We start from the raw sequence: 23,919 nt of genomic DNA, 5'->3' as shown, positions 1-23,919 counted from the left end.
AAAAAATAAGAGAATTAGGAAAGAGATTAAGCAAAAATCAAGTACGGCCGGCTAGGTGACTTGGTATTCAGCCAAGTCCACAACCTGCTATTTCAGAGGCCTTCTTTAAATACCCTTTCTATTGCATCAGTGTGTTGAATATTCATATTTTCCCATAAACTAGTTTCCATATTCCAGGAACTGTTTTGCATGGTCCCTCCTTGGGTCCACCCAAGTGTTTCTTGGCTGTGTCTTCATTACCACCTCCAGCTTGGGGTGTGGTCCATACTTTCCTCAGATGGTAGATGCTGATAGTTGGTATATCAATAGCAGGGTCTTCTTTACATGTTCACTGGAGATTATCCTGTGATAGTTCAAGCAACTACTATATCAACTACTACCACTATGCCTAATTTTCTTTATTAATAGCTGAAATAAAAACTTATATCCTTACCACAAAGTTATTAATCCTATAGCACACATCTTGCGAAAAGCCAATTTTATAATATGCACTTATAACGTACAGAAGATTCTAAGAGTTATTATTGCTGTTCTCTGACTTAATTATTAATTAATTATTTTGAGACACAAAAAGGACAAGTTGTTTTTAGTCATTCAGAGAACTTGGTCCCCTTTGTGGTCCTGTCTTGGTGTCTCTTTGTCCTCAGACCAAACCACTCAGGCAGCCTTGAAATTTCATAAATAATAGCAAGCTCAACACATTGTTCCACCTCACTTTGTTCAGGAGCACTGTTACACTCAGCACAGAGGAACAGCTCTGCCCAGGACCTGAACACTTTGAATTATGTGGTGACTGCAGAAATTTCCCTTTTTTGCTGACAAATGAACCTCCAGCCAGAGGTGGAGATCTGTTTCCCTTCCTACACTGATTTGATTGCAAGAATAATACAATTTTATTTGCAAAGATCTAGAAGCGGATGAACTCTCTATGACTGGAGAGAGCTGGAACCTCCACTCAAACTATAGCTATGTTCTCCCCCTAATAAGTCTAAGAATACTGAGCAGTCCATACAAGGTTTTCTGCTAGGAAAAGGCCTGTCAGAAAGAAAACACAGCTGACATAGAGGGAGATGATTTTTCAGGTCTGAAACCTGAAACTCCCACGTTTTGTTTCTTAACAGGACCAACTCTGATCCCTGATTCCCACGTTACACTTTTCATACAGAAAGGCTTTAAAATCTTACAACACACAAGTTGATTTAAACCCAGTGGACTCTATAGTGAGGTTGAGAGACTTAGGTAGAAGTATGGTCTGCAATAAAAATTGGGTCTTCAATAGATAAGAATATTTTACACTGTGTTTTTACCCTTCAAGAATAGAATCAAGGAATTTCCTCCTTTCCACATGAAGTATAGATCAGTTATGTGGAGTGGGGAGAACTTCAAGCTCATTTTAATTCTTTAGTCATTACAGATGATGTTTGGTTCTTGCAGATCGAGGCCCCCAGTTTGGAAATGAACTGTCAGGTATAATATTTTGTTCCTTAAACAGCTCACTGGAAAATAAAAAAGCCCAGAGCAGGTTAACCCCTGTTGATCCAACAGCAAGGCCAAGGCATTATTTTATTCATTGGAACTATAATTAGGAGGATTCCAAATAAATGGCTGTTGTGGGGAATAGGAGAATTAAACTGTTAGAAAGAGGGTAAGTGGGTAATTCTGCAAGCCTCTATCCTAAAAAACAGCTTTTGTGTTGTTTTATTTAGTTTGGTAGTTTGATATTTTCATCTCTGTGACAATCAGCAGATAAAACCTTAAATACATTTTAAAATACCTGACAGCTTGCACTCAGTGGACTGCACAGGGAAGTTTTCAGAGATTTATCTACCACTGCCACAAGTGCTATTGGCAGCAATTTTTTTAATATATTTGTTTCAGCTTTCCAAATATCCCAAGGTATCACTTGATTTGGAACACACTCAAAAATTTGAAAGACATGCTTGTATTTTGGCATTACATCCTGTATTTAGTATGAATTTCAGATCTGCTTTGTTCTGTAAGATTTGCATGCAAAAATACTGATTTCTGATTGTTTTCCTCACTCTCACTTTTCCCCAATCTGCAACAAGGGAAGCCTGGGAGACTCTGAATAACTTGGAGAAGCACTTAACAAGGAGATTAAAAGTATTCTTTTCTTCTCCTCTTTGACCAGAATAAATTTTAAGGGCAGAAATAGCTTCAGGGAAACTTTCTTTTTAATGAAAGATAAAGTGATTGAAACAAACAAATAAATGGCTGCTTTAGGCAATTTCCTTTAAAACCAGAAAAATTCTATTAAATTTCACTGTCTTCTGCCAGCTTCCCCTTAATTTCACTGTGACTTTTCAATGGGAGATACAAATTACTGCTGAAATGATAATTCACAGACATTTTGCAAGAAGGAAATCTCCAAGTCTTACCTGCAAACCAGCGGCTGATTTTCCATGTGCTCTGCAAAGAGGCACCAAGAGGCTGTCACTGATACAGGGGAGTCTGCAGCCAGTACCAGACCAGCCCTTCATGTTATTTAGGAACTCCTTTCATCCAACTCCTCACATTTCCTCCTGGAAAACAAAAAGGCAGAGGGGCCTCTCTCCTGTGAGAATATGAATGTTTTTGCAGGCCTTTCAGTAAAAGAGATATAAATGGACCTGCCACGCTGGAACAAAATGATCTTTTTCGTGATTCTTCTTAGAAACAGTCCCTTAAGTTTCCCACCTGGGCTAGCAGAGAGAATGGCACAATCCAGGAGCTTCCCAGCACAAAGGATTTATCATCAGGCATTAACTCTTTTTTTGCCAAACAGAAACAAAAAGCAGGCACTTCTTCCATATAAAGGAACAGAGATGTCTTGATTTTTGGAGCTGTATTTAGCTTTTATGGAATATACAGTTCTAGCACTCAGAATATGTAACGACCAGAAAGGGTCTGTTTAGCTGTAGAATTGTGGAATGGTTTGTGTTGGAAGGGACATCAAAGCTCACCTATTTCTACCTTCCTGCCACAGGCAGGGACACTTCCACTAGCCCAGGTTGCTCAGAGCCCCATCCAACCCGGCCTTGGGCATTTCCAGGGATGGGGCAGCCACAGCTGCTCTGGGAAACCTGTGCCAGGGTCTCCCCACCCTCACAGGGAAGAATTTTTTCCTAATATCCAATCTAACCCTGCTCTCTGTCAGTGTGAAGCCATTGCCCCTTGTCCTGCACTACATCCTTTGTCAAGAGTCTTTCTCCATCTTTCCTGTGGGTTCCCTTCAGGCACTGGAACTATACAGTGGGTAACACTGAGTCCTTCTCTTCCCCAGGTATTGTGTGACAGAGCAGTTGGGAGGTGACAAGCCGAGAAGTGAGACCCAAGCAGTTTCCCAGGTGAGGTATGAACCTGCCCAAGTCGTCCCGTGAATGTCAGTAATGAATTTAATGAAATGTGCAGCATAATCCCATGTGACATCAGAAGTTCTCTGCCTGTGTTGTGCTCCATATAAGTAAACTGAATTTCAGGCCTGTGTTAAAATCATCTTTATCTGATTTTTTTCTGAGATATGCACATGTATTTTCCCTTTGTTATAGTAGTGGTAAGGCCAAAGTTTTAAGTAAGCCAAATATATTGATAATTTCAGAATATGTCACTGTAACTGTTAAGGTGTAAAACTTATAAAAGGCTAATGTAATGAATCATGAAATAATGAAATGTAAATATGTGGAAAAAAAATCAAACCAAGTCTTTGACGTTATTCAAATAATATGCTTGCTTTCTTTCTCCTTTAAAATTTTCCTTGAAATCAAAACACTCTTGCAAAATATCTGAAGTCCAACAAAACAGCATTTTTAGAGAGAACTGTTTTGTCAAAAACAGCTGTTAGTGGTCAGGTTTTGGGTTGGAGCAATGTATCACAATTTTAATGAATCTGACCTTCTCCAAGGTTAGGCACTATTGAATTCAAGGATTCTGATTTCAGTCCCATCCCAGCAACATGGTAAAAAGAGGTAAAATATTACAGTTTCTCTTCCTGGGGCTTCATGCAAACCATTTTTTAAACTCAGTTCTGGCCAAACCTCTGCACCAAGGCTGGGATCAGATTAGATTTATATAAATATATATCTAGTGGCATTGCAGATTAACTTGAGCCAAGCTTTATGACAAAAGGCACAATGTTTAGCAAACACCAATGAACAGATGCTGATTTATGGTACAAGTTGAACTAGGCAAAGGAGATGGAGTTTCAGACTTGTGGTGAATTTTACAGAGCTGGATACTGATTGGAAATCTTCCATGTGGATTTGCCATTCATCTTACCTAGTTATTATGTACTAAAATTCAGCTCTGCCTGTCTGCACCAGGATTAAAAAATATCTGCTGTTTTAAAAGCACCCAGTTGAGTCTCCCTCCAGGCACAGCTGCACAAGACAGTCCTGGCTGTGGATGCACAGTGCATTTGTGCAGAGCAAACATCCCTAACGGGAGGTACAGCAGCAGGCAGAGCACTCCAGCAGCCTGACCCCCATTCAGGTTTTGTCAGGGAACATTCATTTCACCTGAGGGAGTTTCAAGGAAATTCTTTACTGGGCCTGTGGTGTAAAAAATGGACCAGGTTGAAGGCTATTGCAAGGATTTACACTCTTCCACCTCCACTCTGCTGCCTGGTGCCTGGACTTCCTCATGATCCAGAGAATGCCCACCACACACAGACTCTTGGGATGGCCTTTTTGCTGCCCAGAGAGAGCCCAGAGCACAAACTTTAGTGTTGATCACTCAGATGTGACTAATAAGTACTTGAAAAGAAGCAATCTGTTTTCAAAAAACATGCCACTCCAAGTATCTTTTCAGTAGAGCTGCAACATACCTTTATTGCAAGAATAAATAAACAGCACATTAAAAGCAGAAAAAATAAACATAAAATATTAGGGAATAATGTCTGAGCAAGTGCTATTAAAATAAGTCTGTTTTCTTTCTTTTTTCTTTTTTTTTTTTTTTTTTTTTTTTTTTTGGAATAGCATTGCTAATGGCACTGTGCTTTGTTTGGCTGCGAATCTGAAAGAGAAATTACCTTTATTTAGCAGGTCATCCTTCACAAATGCTAGAGTTCAACTGAAGTAAAATCATGTTCTGGTCAGTTTCTCTCCGAAATGCCAAGATCCTTTAGAACACAAACATTTTTAATGCTGAAATACTGCAGGATAATTCCTATGTTCCACAGATGCTTACTTTGTATCCTGTGACAGGGAAAATACTGAAAAATGGCAGCAGTTGGCAAATCCTTTCCAAAAAACCAATTCCTGTCTTGAGTAATTCCACTTTTACTCAATGCACAGTTCCCTGGCAGTGCAGTACAATTCCCTGGTGTCTCAGAGGGCAGAATGTGGCACTCTGTATTTTCTATTTGATAGTACAGAGACTTTAAATATCCCCAGATTCAGTTCCAGTTCACATTTTAGACTAATAAGGCTGAAAGGAATTCAAATTTTCCACTGGTTTTTTTTTTTTCACTCAGTGAGGTCCTTTCCTCAGAGTATTCAGGTCAGTGTTACTCTCAGGTTCTCAAGTATTATCCAGTGTCTCTCTGGGTTTACTTTTCTTGTCTTTGTAGCAGTAACTCCTCCTGAGTTTCTGTGATTCCTTGCTTTTGCTGTGTTGGGAAAGTCAGAGGGCTGTAGAAATGTGTGCCGAGGCAGAGAAAGGCTCAGATTCTCTGTGTCATGGCTGAATGCTCTGTTACAATGGAGTTGCTGTATGAAAAAGGCTTCTTCCATTTCCATGTCCTTTTAAAAGAAAAGAGGGATCTCTCTTCAGCCTTGGAAGTAATTCAGGCATTAACTACAAGGAAATAGTTCAGGCACCAGACACAGGGAAAAATTATGTAGCACAAATGGCCGATGCAGCCCTGGAGCAAGAGAGGCTTTACTGACACTCTCTGGTGCCTGCACAGTCCCTTTGTTGGCACTTGAGAACCTTTTTCTTGGTATCAATTTGTCTCTCGGATACTGTAAAGAGGCCTGAACTGTCTAAAACAGCTTGAAGACTTTGCCCCAGGAGCCAAAGTCGAGAAGACAGGTATTGAAATGCTGAGCAGAGTTACCCTCATCTTCCTCTCTGAGTGTCTTGTTCTTCAGGGCATGTTCTTTTATCATAAACTCCTTTAACATCTACCATGATTGTTTTCATGTTTGATGCTTCAGCATGTTCTTGAAGGATGATTTGTTTCATATTTGTTTCAAAGATCATGCAAATCTTTTTATGGCTCTGAACTACACATTCTGGCTTTGTAGCTCTAGAAATAGAGTTCCAACTCTGGCAAATACATTTCTTACTCACTTAAGGTACAACCAAGATGACTGCTGGTGAAACAGCAAAGCCTTTTCTTTCATTCCAGTATAATAACATGTATTATTGATTTTAGAATAAACCAGTAGAGCAGAAAGACACAAAACTACCTTCACAAAAGTGGAAAAAAGAGTAGCCCTTGCCTTGGTGCATTTTCAGTGTAAGTACTCTATAAGCACATCACACAGGCTGACCGATGAGTGTAGTAAAAAACAAGGGACCCTGCCCTGTCAGCAAACTCTGGCTTAGCACAACTGCCCAGCTCTGAGCCTGGAAAAAGCACAGAGAGATGACAACCAGCCCAGTAAAAACAACTAGGTAAGGAAACAGGCTTTTTGGAGAAGTGGCCACTCAGTACTGCTGACCCCTTGGGCATGTGAGAGCTCCCAGGGAAATCTGCCCTCTAAAGTTTTCTGACAGGAATAAAATTCTAGTACATGCCAGAACTGATCCAGCTCATTAACAAACCTCATGGACTGCGAGGAAGGAAGACTGGGAATCCCAGGCAGAATGGCAGGCATCGGCTCATCTGGCAACATACGGCCAGAGAAGAAATATTCCATCCACACACAGGCTGTGGTGTCAACACTTGAGGGCTGAATTTACCATAACTGACTACATGGAAAAAAGCATTCACTAAGTAGGAGCTAACTTACAAATCCATGAAACATAAGAGACTCCAAAGCAGATGTCTAAAGATGGCAATCCTGCTGTATTCCAACAGGACAGCTTGCTGGCCATGCCAAACACAAGATCTCTGTTTTCCTCTGGGAGTAATAATGATTACAATTGCTTGAAATGTCTGCCTGTGGGAATTAAAGGACAAGAAGGAATTAAGGGTTGGACTCCTACTGAGGTGGTGAGACATTTGTTGTGTGTGATTTTCTTTTGAAGGCCGAACCTGAAACAGAGAAAATAGAAGCTGAGTGATCATACTTAAACTTCAACTAGGTGTAAGAAACTCAAAAAGCAAAATGTTGTGGTTCTCCATTAAGAACAAAAGACAGGAAAGTGAAATTTGAATATTAATTATATAATGAGGAAGATGGAAAGAGGACAACAAACCAAGCAGGCTGTGTAACACATTAGTAGGAAAGAGAAGGTGAGAGGTGATGGTGACCCAGCCTAGGAAGGCTGTCAAAGAGACTTCTTTGGGTCTGGTTGACATCCTAAATAAAAGGATTTCACGACATGAAATGGGCCCCTCAAAAGCAAGATGATGAAGATGCTTTGAAGTGAGGCGGAAAACAAACATGGCCAGAAATCCACCTCACCTCAAAAAAATGCTTTTATAAAAGTCAGTAGAAAAGAACACCTGTAACTGAGATTAACATTTGTGTCATCTCCATGGGCCAGTGTTAAGAAGCCGAAGATCAACAAAACAGTGATGAAGGATTGTGATCATTTCATAGAGGAAATGCTAAAAAGTAAACTATCCTGTCTTCCTTAAAAGAGAGGGGAAAACCCCACAAAACAAATACCATTGAATTTTTTTTTTTTTTTTTTTTTGGGGGGGGGGGTAAGATTTCTTCTGAATAGTGCAAATAAGGAGTTGTCTGAAAACTAAGCAAACTGCAAAAACCAGACATGAGTCACACTACTGCTAAAGAGAAATATCTTCTGTGATCTGCAACATCCAAAGGAAATATCTTTATAAAGATAAAAAATATATTTTGAACATCTTTATAGCAAGTATCAGCATATAAAAAAGAATACAGACATGGCAGACTTTTCATCTGTTTCAGCAGATGGTAGGGTCTGTGGTGTTGGTTGTTTGTGGGTTTTTTTGTGGTTTTTTTTTTGGTTTGGGTGGTTTTTTTTTGTTTGTTTTTTTTTTGTTTGTTTGTTTGTTTGTTTGTTTGTTTGTTTGTTTTGTTTTGTTTTCCTAAGGACTGTCAACTGTATTTCAAGAATATAACAAGGCAACCAGCAAATCTGTCATTTTCTTCTTGCCCAAGATGCTCAGTTGTTAATTTTCTCTTTCCTTCAGCAAAGAGACAAACTCAGAATCCTGGTACGTAGCTCACTCATGAGATGTCCTATTCCAGGAACTCAGTTTAAATTAAAAAATGGAGCAGCTGAACAGGTTATGCAGTGTCTTCACAGGGCAAACCAGGGGCTGGGACAGGCAGAGAACCAGGAGGGTCAGAGCAGAGCATTCCCGAGTCTCACTGCTGCTCTGCAGGATAAGCTCCAGGGGGATTCAGCTCGGGGAGGGATGAGGATGCGATGGCACCAAGGCTGGCTGTGCGCGGATCCAATGCACACACACGCTGCTCTCTCCCTGCCCGGGGAATGCCGCCCCTCGCCAGGGATGCAGCGGTACATTTATGGCAAAGGGCTTTAGATCTGCGGCCGCCGCTGCGCTCCCGGCCCAAATCAGGAGAGGGGAGCACCAGGGGGGGCTCGGAGCGGCTCTGGGCTGTCCCCTGCAGCCCAGCATCGCTTATTCCACCGTATTATCCCTGACACCCACCCTGGCCGGGCCCGGGGGATGCCTTGAGGCCTCCCCCTCTCTGCGGGCAGCGCCGGAGCGTTCAACATTGCCTTTTTCGGGCTTTTTTTTCTTCTCTTTCCTCTCTGCGCGCGGTTTGTTTTTTATTTTTTTTCTGCTTCCCCTTGTCACTCCTGGCAGGGCCTGGAGCAGCCGCTCCGCCCATCCCGGCCCATCCCGGCCCGGAGGAGGAGCCGGGGCGGCGGCGGCTCCGGCCGGGCTGAGGCGAGGCCGGGCCCAGGGTCAGCGATGTCCCTGACGGAGCGACGCCGGAGGAGGCGGCAGGAAGAGGAGAACGAAGAAGAAGAGGAGCGGGAAGGAGAAACAGGCGATGGCGGGGCCGGCGATGTGGAGGAGGTGGTGCAGATCCGTCTGGGCGACAAGCGCTACGCGGTGTGCAAGAGGAAGCTGATCGAGCAGAGCGATTATTTCCGAGCTCTGTACCGCTCGGGGATGCGGGAGGCAGGGCAGGGCCAGGAGGAGCAGCTGCTGCGCGGGGGGCTGAGCGCTTTGGGGCTGGAGCTGGTGCTGGACTTCATCAACACCTCCTGCCTGGCCCGGCTGGAGCAGGACGAGGGCGGCGAGGAGGAGCCGCCGCTGCTGGAGGAGCTGGTGGAGGCCGCGTCCTACCTGCAGGTCACGCCTTTGCTGCGGCTGCTGCTGTCTCAGGTGCGCCTGGGGAACTGCTTCGAGCTGCACCGCCTGGCGCAGGTGTACGGCCTGCAGGACCTGCACGACGCCTGCCTGGACTTCATGGCCTCGCACTACCACCAGGTGCTGCGCAGGCCCGACGCCCGCCCGCACCTCCTGCTGCCCCCGGCGCTGCAGCAGCAGCTGCGGGAGAGGCGGATGAGGGGCACGGCCACGCTGGTGCTGCTCGGGGATTTGATGGGGGCCTGCCCGCCCGGGCTGCCCGCCGGGTGTCACCCCGCCGGGGACGCGCCCTGGGCCATGCTCAGGTACGACGAGGAGGCCAGGAGGTGGCTGCCGCTGGCCAACAACCTGCCCGCTGACCTGGTGAGCGTCCGCGGCTACGGCTCGGCCACGCTGGACAATTACCTGTTCATCGTGGGCGGGTACCGCATCACCAGCCAGGAGATCTCGGCCGCGCACTGCTACAACCCCTGCCTGAACGAGTGGAGCCAGCTGGCCTCCATGAACCAGAAGAGGTAACCCCTGCTCCATGGGGGGACACATCTCTCCCTGTCTGGTGGTCCTGTTGAGTCTCATGGCACTGCCTCGCCTTTAGGGATGGGATATAGACCTGTCTGTGCTCTGAAACACCAAACAAACCCAATGAGAAACTCCTTTCCTGCTTTCTTTGTGCTTTGTAACTCCAGTGATGAGTTTTTCCTGCTCTTAATACAGGCTATGCCAGAGCTGGAGATGGCCAAAACAATTTAGTTGCAGCAGGGATGGGATATAGACCTGTCTGTGCTCTGAAACACCAAGCAAACCCAATGAGAAAACTCCTTTCCTGCTTTCTTTCTTCTGTAGCTTTGTGCTTTGTAACTCCAGTGATGAGTTTTCCTGCCCTTAGTGGGGCTGTATGGGCTATGCCAAAGCTGGAGGTGGCCAAAAGAATTTAGTTGCAGCAGGGATGGGATATAGACCTGTCTGTGCTCTGAAACACCAAACAAACCCAATGAGAAACTCCTTTCCTGCTTTGTGCTGTAACTTTGTGCTTTGTAACTGAGTTTTCCTGCCCTTAGTGGGGATGTACAGGCTATGCCAGAGTTGGAGATGGTCAAAATAATTTAGTTGCAGCAGTTGTCCAGTGGGTTGTACTTTCATAAAAGGCTGAATGTTTTGTAGGCCTGTATGTCAGTGAAATACCATAAAAACATCAGGGAGATGGTGAGAAATTTCTCACTTGACAGAAATATTTGGATCAGGGAACCTTTCCTCGTTTTGACGATTTTTCTTTTTTACCTTTATTGTTTTGAGCGGTTTATTACACATTGATGTTTTAGTCTGCATTCAGAAACAGTTGTGTAATTTAGGTTTGAAAGAGTAATAGAGACCTAGCCTTGAGGAGGGCCCAAGAAGAGAGGCCTTCTCCCTGGCCAAGGTTGTGGCTCCTCTACCTCAACCACACTTTGGAGTTATAAAAACGGAGTCTTTCATTTCATTGAAACAAACTGCCTTTGTTTCCAACATGAACTTCCTCTTTGTTTCCATTTTAGTAAAAATATTTTAACTTTTATCTTTTTTCTCTGAAAAAAGTAAGGAGGCCAAAATTCACTGTAGAATGGAAATCCTTTTCTCTATCCAGTGAACTGAAAGAGCATTCACAGAGACCCAAGCTGTTGACATAAATGTTTTGTATCTGGGTAGTTAAACTGCAGTCTCTATTCCTGGCTCTGTTTAGCTTTTGCCACCTAAACCCCCTCAAAAAAGGGATTGAGCCTGAAATTAAGTCTTTCCCATTTCAGCTTTCCCCGCCCCCACAATTCCTGTATTGTGAGAATTTTACTAAAATAATCATCTCCCTCATCAAGTCATCACAACTGATCAGAAACCATTTTTCTCAATGTTTCTGACTGCTTGGAATGGTGCTGGGAAAAGTTTCATTTGTAAAACGAATGTTTGGCTTTTAAACACTGCAAACACCTTTTCTTACAGAGCTGTTTCTTAGAGGCTGAGCCTGTAGCAGAGTTCCCTGAGGTGCCTGGGGAATTGGGATGTTTTAGCTGGCTTCATTCGACAGCAGGACCTGTGTGAACGGGGTTGGGAACACTTGGCTTTGCTGGAAAAGGAGGATGGGGTCAGCCCACACAGTCTCTCCTGTGGAAATTGACTTCATCACAGAAATCCCACATTGATCAAGTCACCGGGTTCTGTTTGTGTGCTGTCTGTAGCAAGAGAGCTGTTACTGTGTGTGTTGACTCTGCAACATGGGGTTTTAAAAGTTACATTTTCAAGGCCCTTATTCACACCTTACAGTCTTAATTCAGACTCTAGATCAGCCTTTTTCCCTCCACACTTGCCCTTTTTTTGTTTTTGCTAGGATGTGTAATCATTACACTTGAAATAAGCACATGGATATTTTCTTCTACTACTGTTTTCAATTGCCACACCAACTTAATCCTCAAACCCATCACAAGGTGTTCCTTAGAACAGAGTTTCACATTGGCCATTTCCTGCAGAAAGGCAGCAGGCAAATGGATATTTTTGGGATAATCTCTAGTCTTACATTCCATGGTAGTTATTGCAGGCCAAAATTGCAGAATTACACCTGCAAAGTAGCAGTGAAGATGTTGCTCCCTGAGTATCTGGGGTAGCTTTTTTTTTTTTTTTTTCAAGGAAACTCAGTTGACCTTTGCACAAAACACATTTTATCAGCTTCACGGAGTCTCAGCTCTGCAGTTAATGATTCCTTTTTCTATCTGACATAACGTGTCTGCTACCTGATGACCTGCTGGGTGTTTTGTGTCAAGGAAGGCTGGTCTGTGCCCTAGGAGGCAAGAGCAGGGCCCTTTTTAACATGAGGGGTTTGCATGCTACAGTGTCCAGTGCTGATGCCTGTGTGCCCAACACATCTGTGCTGCAATTAGAGCTGCAGTTTGCCTGGCATTGTATTTTTAGTTTGTTATGCTGTAGTAAAATAAGCAGCTTGGTTGCCCAGCCTTCTTCTTAGGAATCACAGCCATGTGACTGTCTGGCAAATGAATTTCTGTCAGCTGATATAATTACATCCCGTGGGTGAAATTGGACATACCTTCAGGGAGGGCTCCAGTTTCCATTGGAGTTGGTTTGACTTCAGACAGCAGAGGATCTGGATTTGTCCTGCATGAGTGGCTGCATGTGTTGGCCTCGAGGGAAAGTTGAGGAGTTACGGATATAATTTTGCTGCTCTGCTGTTCGTATAAGAGTTTTGTGCCCTAAACAAACCTTTTAAGTTCTGTGGTATTTTTATTTTTTTTTTTTTTTAATCATGAATTGTTTCTGTTGTTGTGATGGAGAATCCCAGGATGGTGGGATGAAACACTCCTAATTTACTTCTAAGTAGAAGACAAAAGCCACTAAATGTTTAGCGGCCATTCTGGTTTGGGTCTTCACTGTTGGCTTTCTTTTTAGGTGTACAGGTCTTACTACTTTAGTTTCAAACTTTTTCACAACAGGCAACTCCTGTATCTCCTGTGTGATGTTCTTGTGATGGCCCCAGGAGCGTCAGGGAGTGTTATTCCTGATTTATGCTTTCCCAAGGGAGCTAAAGTGATATGCTCAGGCTCACAAAGGAAGCCTGTGACTGAGCATGGAATTTCTCATCGTCTGAGTGCTAAATCCAGATCACAAATAGTCCACAACTGGATCATGTTCTCTAGACCTTTTCATTCTAGAGGCGTTTCTGTACTTGGAATTCTCAACAGAGAGAATGACCTGAACTTTTTAATAGAAGCAGCTCCATGTGAGTGTTGCCCAAGATCACTTTGGGGTCAAGAAAGTAACAAAGTGGGCAGGGGACTGTTGCAGGAATGTCCTTGAATACCTTTCCAAACCTTTTTTATGTTTTTTAAAGTTAACACTGTCTGTTGAAATTTGCTATTTAAAAATAATATGCTCACAGGATTTCTACTGCGTGTGTCAGTTAAAGCTGTATATTCCATTTCTGTTTTCCTTCAGAACCTTCCTACCCGTGGCAGGTAAATCTTCCAGACCTGGAAAGACCTTTGTAAAGCCCCAGGCTGGAATTATGCACATGGAACATGATTTTTGTGAGCAATGTATGCCTGAACTGCTGCCACTCTGAGGATTCTTACAAGAATATAGGAGATGGTGTTTCTTCTTCTGTTCAGGAGACCTTCTTCCTCATTTTTTACTGTGGGTGGTGGTTTCTTTTTTTTTTTTTTTTTTTTTTTTTTTTTTTTTTTTAATTCACTCAAAATACTTCTGTGCTGGATAAAAATAGACTTCAAGTTTTTTTAAAGTTAGAACCATCCATACCTTACTTACCACAAATGTATCACACACTCTTCTAAAGCTAAATGTTTAATGCAGTGTACTCTGCAAATTCACCTCAGAAATATTTTTAAAAAAGGGAAAAAAAGGAATTTATTGAAATTCCCTAACATGCTTTGTAATTGGTTCATAACTGTGCTTCCTTTATTCCTTGTCTCTGTTGTAAGTGCTTTAACTCTAGAATAAGGAAATCAGTCTGAATTTTGAGAAATGTTAAGGTTAAATCGATCATTTGGCAGGAAGAAACAATGTTGGTTAATCCAAGGCTTGTTCTGCAGCAGGATAATAAACCTTGCAAATAAATACTTATTTAACTTGCTCTTGAAATCCTCCAAGAGTGTAGATTCCAGCCTACCCTGGAATCCTCCTCCCAGGTGACTTTTTCCCATGTTTAGCCACCCCTCAGGTCAGAAAGTCCTCCCCAGTGTCTGGGATAACTCTTTTTTGTTGTACACCCAGTGAGATCGTGAACAAAAAACGATGTGTGCTGGTCCTTTATAGCCACTGCCACCGTGGCCTCCTGCAGGAACACCTAGCACAACCCAGAGCCACAGGGGGATTTTGGGAAGCTGTGGAATGTTGTCCTGTGTGTGCAGAAAGCCTCTCTGACCTCTAGCTCCTTTTACATTTGTGTGTTACATTTTCCTTCCTTTGCGCACGCAGCACTTTGTGCTTTGTTGAGTGAAGAAGGGGTGGTAAAACCCCACAGCTCCCACTGGCTGCAGTTCCTGGGATCCTGCTCAGAGTGGATGGGGGCAGCAGAAGGCAGCTCATACCTCAGCAAGAAGGGACCCACCAGGCCTGGTTTTTGGAAAGTACAAGTTTAGACAAGTAGCAGGTGGAGTTCCGGCATGGTAGAATCTGACTGATTCAGCCCTGCTGTTTCCAGGCTGTGCTCCATGGAATGATTGTTGGTTGTGGAGAGCTGGCTGCCTGCTCAGCCTTTGCCTTCCTTGTTTCCAGCTGCTCCAGCACATTAAAACAGAGTAAAAATGCACTAAATATTTCCTAATGTTCACTTTCCGTAAAGACACCTGCTGTTGCTGGCATGGAAGGGTGAATGGCAGAAGTTTTTCATAACATACTGAGCCATTGTCCAAACTTTCATATAAAGTGTGCTGATGGATACTTGCAGCTACTTTTGAGTAAAATGAACCTTATTGTTAATGAATTCCAAAAATCTGAGATACCTCCACTGAGTATCATCCATTTTAATGAGTGTTTGGAAGTGGTTAAATGACTGACACAAAGGTTTGTGGCCTCCCTTTTAAATTTTTAAAGCTATAAGTTGTGCTGTTTGTGTTCCAATAGATAGTTCTCCCTTTGGTTTTGCCCCTTTGTTAATTTGTGGATTTTTTTTTTTTCTGTCCCAACTTTTACAACAGGTACATTGCTTTGAAAATCATAATGTTTTACAAGTAGTTATCCTCATTTCGTACCTGCTATTGGTTGCCATGTTATTCTGGATTTTCTAAACTGGAAAGCATAATTGCTATTGAGGAAATATGAACAGACTGACCTAATAAATGCCAGGGAAAAAAAAAAATAAAAAGCAATTAATTCCTTCAAAGGAGCATTTTAGTTTCCAAAGCTGTATCAGGCTGACAAGAACAAAGTGATTCCATCTGGAAACAAATCCTTTTTCCAAATACATTTCATAAAAAAGAAGTTGCAGGGCAGTCTGCAGCTAGGCAGGGTTCATTTTGCCTGGACAAAACCCTGCAAAAGTACTTAGCAGTAAGTTTTAACTGTTGGATTCCTGCAGGGTGGAAATCCCTTTGCTGCCCAGCAGGCCAGTGTAGGTCTGAAACATCATTTCAGTTTTTCAGAAATAACACAGTTCCCTGTTTGGCTTTGCTGGTGCACTGCAGGGACATGCCACACACATCCAGTTAATTGGGATACTCATGGTAAAATCTCAATTGGCTCAGCAGAAGAGAAGGAACAACCTTACAAGGCCGTGAGACTGTTCTGGAGAGAGGAAAAGCCCATCCTTTGTTAGTCCAGCTTCCCTAGCTGGAAGGAAGAGAGAGCTGCATACAAGAGTTCTCTCTTCACATCCTTCAGTTTCTTCCTTCAGACTTGGACCTTTCATACCCATGGACCATTTGTTTCTGTCTGTGTTACCTTCAGAGTCTAAGATTGGAGACTTCTCTTGCTTCAGGAATTAGGAAGTTGCCCTTTGCCACGTGTGAATTTTGAAAGCACAGTGGAACAGACTAAGAAATAAATGACCAGTTTGGAGGGCATTGCTCATGGGGTGCAGTATGGGTAGAACATAATTTACAGCTAGATCTTGCTTTAGAGGGTGTATTTAGTAGTTTAATGCTGAATAGGGTACAGAAGATTCTCTCTTCCTTCTTTTGCAGAAGAGGATTCAATGTGTTCCACTTCAGATTGCTTTTTTATTAGGGTTATTAAAGAGATTCCATAATACAGCCTAAAACAAGTATGCTTTAGTAGGCATCCATCAATTCTTGTTTGAAATTTTTGTGAATTTAACTGCAATTACATCCTCCACTGTGTGTCCGTGTAATTCATTCTTCTCTACCCATGACACATTGCTAAAAGCCTAATAAAAATGAGCTGTGTACTGAGAGTGTTGGTTAACTGAACATCCAGAGCTGAACTGGCACAGGCTGAAATATAAAATAAATTATTCCTCAGTCTCAGCAGCATCATCAATAACATTGAGACTGTCCCTGGTTGCTGTCCTGAGTAATTGCAGTGTGGTTACAGCATTTTGGCCTTGCACAGAGGAGTTCAGATGCTGCAGATGCCTCAAGTGGCGGTGCAGGCTGTGAGTGTGTCACAGCCTGGGTAGGAAGAACCTTCCTGTGTGTTTCTGCACCTCATTTCAGTGCTGCAATGTGTTCCTTCTTTCAGATCCAACTTCAAGCTGCTGGCTGTCAGTGGGAAGCTCTATGCCATCGGTGGGCAGTCCCTTTCCAACGTGGAGTGCTACAACCCGGAGAATGACTGGTGGAACTTCGTGGCCTCCATGCCAAACCCTCTTGCAGAATTCTCAGCTTGTGAATGCAAGGGCAAGATCTACGTCATTGGGGGATACACGGCACGAGGTAACAAGTTTTGTTGTTACTTCTTGGTGGTTTTTACCTGATTGTTTCCAAACCCCAGATGATTTTCTCCTGTTTTTCAGGAAAGCTTTCGAACTTGTGTAGAGGGTTGTGCAATGCTGATTAAAACACATAGAAATAAGTTGCTGGTAGAAAATAATTGTCAAACAAAACAAAACAATAGCTCTGTCAGGGAAGAATCAGGTTTTTGGGGTTTTTTTCAGAGCCTGTGTGGACCTGGGACTCTGTTACTCAGAGAGAGCAAACTGATGGGTACTTCAGCACCCAGCTTAGCCAGTACCCCTTTTCTTAGATTTTGATCACACAGTATAGAGAGGCCTCTCCAGATACACTTTGCTTACTTTTTAAACACTGGTTTAGACTGCCAGAAGGAAAAATTCATAGAAAATATCTGCCTGCCTTAATATTTCTCATGTATTAATAGATGTCATGGTCTTTTCACTACAGTATTTCAGTATTTCAAAGGCAAATTCAGGTTATACCTAATAACTGAACTGAACAATCAAAAGCTGAAGCAAGAACCAACACTTTTATCTTATTTAATTTCTATACCAAGTTTTCTGAGGACACTGTACAGAGGGAAGGATTTGCAGTTTCATTCTCCTCTGACAATTACTTTTATCCAGTGTGTGAATGAGTTCAGTTAAAAAGAGCTCCCATTTGTTCATTCCTTGGTGCCATTTTTTGGGAGGAAGACATTTTCTCAGAGTTTTAGAAGTCAGTTTTTCAAACATGTCAAATGTTCGGTATTTACCAGGATTTCGTAAGTTTGAATTTGGCCTTTCCCCACTTCAGTTGACCACAGCAGTTTTAAGGGCTTTCTTTCCAAACAGAATGAAATTAGAAGAAAGATCAGCTTCTACAGACAATACTGCAAGCACAGCTAAACTGGTATTACAACAAGCTTCTAGTGTCTGAGCAGATTTGAGCTTTGAATAATTTTAAAGTTTCTAAAAGACATGCTGCCAACCCCTTAAGGTCCTTCTGGTAAAGAAAACCCTCAAACTCACTTTGTCCAGACCATTCTGACCCAGAGCCTGGTGGCTTCTGTGAGGAAAATGTGTCTGTGTCTATATGGAGAGCTGTGCTGTGCTGTGCTGTGTGTGCTGCAGTCCCAGTCCTCTGGGCACCCCACTACAGGATCTGCTGGGGCCATTGTGCTCCCTCTGAGATGTCTGGCATGACACACTTGTCATGCTGTGAGACAAGAGAACGAGGAGAAGGGGCTGAAACAGTTCAATGGGAAGTCTTGTCTCTAGAGATCAGGGTTAGGGGTTTGGCTTTTTTATCTAGAGATAGAGAAAGAAGAGGTAAGATGAAAAACCTCGATTTGGTTAAGAGTGCTACACAGTTACAGGAGGACCAGCTTTTCTCCTGCACCCTCTGCACTCTGCAAGTTCCTTCTCTGATGCTGGTGCTGTGCCTTCATCAGACTGCCTCCTCCTGGTGTCCTGAAGTGGAAGATCAGCACGTTGCTGATTCAGACCCTGTTCCTTTAAAACTCCTGACCAAGGGATGTGCAGTTGGGATTGCTGCCCTCGTTGTCAGGCTCTTGACTTGCTGCCTGTGGGTTCAGCTGAAGGAGAGTTGGGAGTTACCTCTGGTTTCTTCCATACTCCAGGGAATTGCTGCTCTCCTCGAAATATTTGTAATTTCCCAGCTCTTTTCCTAAAATCCTTTCTCAATGGAAATAGGGCAGTAAAACAATAGGAAGTTTTGAGCACATTTAGGCTTCTGTTTAAATCCAGGATCACTCAGGACAACAAACACACCTGTGCTTGTTATAAATAATTTCCTGAACAAGAGTATAGAATCAGTTTTCCTGTGACATCTTGGCTTAGGACAGGTAGCAGACTTAGAAACCAGAATTGCCACAGTTACACTGGTGATTTTCCTTCCAAATTAAGCCAATGTCAGAAAGTGTTAAGACCTAAAGATCTGAGGGACACTAAGGTTTATTTGCGGGTTTGCTACATTTACTACATAAAACACTTGCAGCAATTAACATTTTTTGTGTTATTTTTAGTAATTTTTGGTATTTCTGTATATACCTCAGTTTTGGTAGATTTTGTGGGCTGTTTTTTAAATTTGTGTAGAGCTTTCTCCTGAGACTGAATTTTCCAAAAGAAGGCAGGATCTGGAATTTCCCACTGTAAATGATAATGACACTTCTTGAATAAAGTTCTTCTCTTGAATTTCCAGCTCTCAGTTAGATCCTAGAATAGAACCTAGATCTTAATAGAAATTCCATGTCAGGCACTGTAGCATTCACATTTTGTGTTGTGGGTTTTGTTTTGGGGGTTCTTTTTGTTGTTTCTGTGGATATAAAAGACCCAGGCTATGAACTGAGCATGTGAGGGCCACGTTGCAATGGACATCTATTTCACACTACTCCTCTCAAATAGCACATTTTCAAGGGGAAGTTTACTGCTATAGATAGTCATAGAAACTTAATTCGGACTTCTCCTCCCCTTAATGAGTCAGAGAATGATAGGTAGGTTGTAGACAAAGGTCATCTATATGTAGAGCTGCAGTTTGACAGAGCACTGCCATGAAAAGAATCGGAGTGCAAATGCTGGATGGAGCAGCACCTCCCTGATCATGCCACTGATGCACTTCATTCATGACAATCCAGTTATATTTCTGGCTATTTATGCCTGTGCCCTTACAGAACTTGTCAGTATGTCCCTGTCTGCTCTTCCCCCTGGGAGCTCATCTGGAAGTCATCATGCAGGACAGACTGGTAATGTGGAGCAGATTTAATAAAAGACCTGTCTGGAGTCTGCAAACCTGTTCCTGCTTGTCACTTGAGGTTGGATTTGAGCTCAGGTCTCCAGAGACTGGAACTGAATTTACTGAGCCATGTGCATTCTGTGATAATTTGATGAAGCCTTGGGCAGAGCCAGGGTCATCACTGGACCATAAATCAGGGTGGCATTGGAACAGTTTGGTGGAATAACACTATTGCAAACACATGCAGCCACTGAGTTGTGAATTATGGAGGTGATTTCAGCTTCTTTCTGAGCCTCTGCCTAATGGCAGAGCACGGAGTCCCTGGTTCTTAGATGATTTTGCAATGTGTGTTTCTCCTTTTATAAGGTGCTCTCAGGTCATCCAGCCCACTTGCTGAAATGTAACCAGCTTTACAAATTTTATTCCATGAAACTTTGATTGGTGGAATGGAATGTGAAGAACCAAAGTTAAGCTTGGATGATAAGTCATCACTTGACAGCCATTAATGAAGTGTACTGTCTTCTTGATAGGTTGATTCATCTGTGAGGGGAGAATATTGCTCCATTTCCCTCTTTGTAAAAAAATACTTATGTATCAATCAGAGACAAAATTAAAAGCATAAGCTAAAAGGTAGGGATTATTCTGCTAAAACCTGCAGGCCCAGACAATTTACATCATGTAATGTGCCAGAAGTAGCATAATTTTTTTTCCCCTGTGCCAAGGAACAGAACGTTCAAAGTTTCTTTTCAAGGGCAAAGAGCTGCACTTGTCAGTGCTCACCATTTCTCCCCTGGCTTGCCCTGCAAGTGTGTGAGCAATCTGCAGGAAAGGCTGGGATGCTTTGTAGGGAAGAAAAACTCACATTAAGCCAAAAGATGACTGTGTTAGTGTCCCACACAGTGTCTGCAGTGCTAAAAGTCAAAAGTTGACACTAACTCTCCCCACAAAAGTTCCTAAAATACCAAGCCATTATAATAAAGCAAGACAATGTGAAAATAGTTGTGAAGTTTTTTTCCATTACATTTCAACTACACCCCCATGAGTGCCTTCTGATGGAATGACTTATCTGTGATTATCTCCTCTTTGTTTCAGGCAGGAACATGAGCATCCTGCAGTACTGTCCCACCTCCGATTCCTGGACCAACTTGGAGCTGTGCGACGTGCACGTCCGCAAGCAGCAGATGCTGTCTGTGGAGGAGACCATCTACCTGGTGGGGGGCTGCATCCTGGACCTGGCCCCCAACCAGAGATCCAGCCCCACCGAGGACGTGCTGACAGTGCAGTCCTACAACACTGCCACCAAAGAGTGGCTCTACCTCAACGAGAACTCATCCAAATCCGGCCTTAACTTGACTTGCACTCTCCACAACGATGGAGTCTATATCTTGAGTAGGAATATTACTCTGTCTTCCAGCTTGGAGCAGCGTCTCTTCCTGAAGTATAACATCTTCACGGACACTTGGGAGTCACTGGGGCGCTTCCCAGCCTTTGGACAAAACATTCTGATCTGTTCTATGTATTTGCCTGATAGGCGAGAAGTGTAACAGCACAAGGGTTTTCTTTTCAGTTCATTAATCGTTTTTTGATGAAACACTGCTCCCTCTGAATAATTCCATTTTCAGAATGTAATGTGGTTGCGTAATGCAGGCATAAAATACTGATTCTGTTCTCTAAAAAGGTTTCAGAATCCAATATGAAGAGAAATACTTCCAGAAACAATTTTAAGATGTCAGTTTAAACATTTTACTGGTTTGGATTGAAATGTCACCAAATATTGTTTGCAACTTAAATGTAAAATTATTGTATTGGCGACTGATTCCGGAGTTCCAAAGGCAAAACTGATCAATCTGGTTTTATTCTTCATCTTAATAGACAGTGTAGAACAAAACATATACATTTTAAAAGGTTTTTTAAGTGTTTAATTCAATAAAGTAAATAATTAGTATAATGAAAACCACAACAGGATTTATTTCTTTCAAAATACAACTTTTACTCAAGCAATGTTCTGTCAAATGCACACTGTTTCAAATTGTTTATACTATCCCAGTTTTATCTCTTCCATGGCAGCAAGTGAGATTCCCAAAGGGGCCAGCAGTCGAGGTCCCATCAAGAAGAACTTCCTCTACAATTATTTGTAGTGCAATGCTTTGCCAGGGACTGGTAGGAATTACCTAGAGGCTACTGATTGGAAAGTAGATGCTCCTTTAATGGAAGTTGGCAGCAATTCTTGCTACTATCAAGATAGAGATAAAAAGGCTCTTTATTCAAAGGATGGAGTTTCCTAATTGTCAGAAAGGTTTTAGTTACCTGGTTGGTGTTATGTAATACTTTAAACTGAGTTTTAAAGAGCAAATTGTAGTTGGCAACAAAGCTGCATGTTGTGAAAATGTCCCTGAGCGCGTGCAGAGGTGATCCTGATTGGGAACACTCCTGTGGGACACACATGGAACGTTTGGCTCTTGTAAATGACTCCCTGAACACATCCCCCAGAGCAGGGAGATGTGAGTGTTGGCTCTTTCTTGTGTCACCAGGAGAGGTTGCCTCAGGTTTGCCACCCAGTGTTGTTCCTCTCTGTAAAGGGCACTGTAAGGTGGTGACTGTGAGCACTCCTTTGTGGAGATCCTGGAGTGGACACTGCAGGAGCTTCTCCCAGTTCTGCCTCTTGCCTGAGAGAATTGCAGCCATGGCTGGTCCTTTTCTCCTTGTAGCTGACAAGGGCAAAAGCGTGCCTTGAGGTGCCTGCCCAGGTCTGGAAATGTGGCCTCACAACAAGGAGAGGAAAAGCTCTGGGTCACCATGAGAAGACCCAGGTTAGATATGTCCTAAACACATTGCAGGGATGCTGGTTCTGTTCCAGCTGTTTATACACATGATGAGATTTAAAACACCTGAACACATTCCTAGTGCATGGAGATGCCTCTTTTTGTTTCTTCATTGGAATTCGGGAATCTTCTTTTGAAGAAAGGAGCCTTTTATACAGTGGAGGAGGCAGCAATGGCTCCCTCAAGGGCCTTGTAACTCCTTGCTTTTCCATGGTTTGAATGAAATCAGCTCTTGCTAAAGGGTTACCAGTCTTAGAGTGCCTTGCCAGTCACTGGTCGCACATTAACCTTGGTGCTTCCAATGACCTGTAGCAACCCAAACAGAAAATCCCAGGAAACTTCTCCAGAAGGAGGGCATTTGTGTTTGAACATTTTTAGGATGAAAGCAAGCACAACACAAAGTGTTTCGGATATCTTAAGATTTACCTTTTTGGGTGGAACTTTTGCAGCCTGGTGGAGAATGTCGTGCCTCAGCCAAAACTGGTGCCTGCCACTCAGCTCTGTACGACTTCAATTAGCTAAGTCCACGTTGATGTGTTTTTATTTCCTTTGAGGACATTGTGCAGCTGCTGTGTTTTGACAGCAGTATCAGACCACACAATTGCTCTTCTGCAGTGAAGCAGTAAGGTGACTTTCACCACATGCTTCTTTCAGAAGTGTTTCAGAATAAATATAAGCAGGGTGCCATTGCCTGAGGATAAATTACCTTGGTCACATTATGCCACTTGTTTCCCTAAATTTCTTTTCCGTTCCTGATTCCATACCCTACAATCAACTGTGACCAGTATTGGTGGAGGGGATCACATCCAAGTTGCAGTGTTCCCTTTCCTAGCAAATTAACCAAGAAACCCCATCACTCCTGGGTTTGCTGTGGGATATGTCAAATCAAGTCCTTTCAAATCCATTCATTTCTTAGTGCACTCATAACTCCAAAAACTATGATATCATCTTCTAGGTGTGGTTACTGTTTTTCAGGAGAGGCCTTTCCACACTGGGTTTGTCTTGGTTTCAACTTCCAGCAATCAAGTGACCACTTTGAAAACCTGCTCAAATGCAGAAGACAAAGATGTGTCTGACTGGAAATACAGTCAGACTCTTTTGTCAGTCCATGGTGCAATTGACTCCTACACTGACATCTAGCAGTACTGCAGTCACAAAACTGGTGTTTAATTTAGTGGTAGCATTAATTAGTGTAATAATCTAAATGTACTGCATTACTACATGCTGAAATAAAAATAAATGTGGAGTTTTTTTAACAGAATCCTTTACAGAAAAGTATCCAGTGTGTGTGGCCCCATACCTCAGGAAAGAAACTGAAGGCTGTAATGACTGTCGTGTGCTCTGTTCATTTTCTTTCTATCAGTTTTATACTTCATATTCATTTTTATATTTTGTGGCAAGGAAAAGTATCTGAGAGCTACTAGCAGAATAATTAAAACACTGCTTTTTAGCTGATGGAAATGTTCAATGATCCAGTGTGCTCTCCTTTCTCTGGTGGTGGGAGGAAAAG

The 23,919-nt window shown here is 42.8% G+C and overlaps 1 protein-coding gene across 1 annotated transcript; it reads left to right on the top strand.

The window, feature by feature from the left end:
- Positions 1-8,651: 8,651 nt before the first annotated feature.
- Positions 8,652-23,596, top strand: KLHL42 (kelch like family member 42). Its single transcript, XM_083860598.1, has 3 exons — positions 8,652-9,963; positions 16,643-16,836; positions 20,680-23,596. The coding sequence occupies exons 1-3, from the start codon at positions 9,044-9,046 to the stop codon at positions 21,129-21,131; spliced, it is 1,566 nt and encodes a 521-aa protein (XP_083716724.1). The 5' UTR covers positions 8,652-9,043; the 3' UTR covers positions 21,132-23,596.
- Positions 23,597-23,919: the final 323 nt, after the last annotated feature.

This window comes from Zosterops lateralis (genome assembly GCF_965231275.1).
Source record: "Zosterops lateralis genome assembly, chromosome: 4".
Taxonomy (NCBI): domain Eukaryota; kingdom Metazoa; phylum Chordata; class Aves; order Passeriformes; family Zosteropidae; genus Zosterops; species Zosterops lateralis.
This window is presented reverse-complemented; position numbering and strand designations above follow the sequence as displayed.

What these genes read in the sequence shown, in the direction of transcription:
- KLHL42 (XM_083860598.1), top strand. Translation starts at nt 9,044, where the DNA reads ATGTCCCTGACGGAGCGACGCCGGAGGAGGCGGCAGGAAGAGGAGAAC. An exon ending in GCCTCCATGAACCAGAAGAG is followed by an intron (nt 9,964 to 16,642) that starts GTAACCCCTGCT and finishes TCCTTCTTTCAG; the next exon opens with ATCCAACTTCAAGCTGCTGG. An exon ending in TGGGGGATACACGGCACGAG is followed by an intron (nt 16,837 to 20,679) that starts GTAACAAGTTTT and finishes TCTTTGTTTCAG; the next exon opens with GCAGGAACATGAGCATCCTG.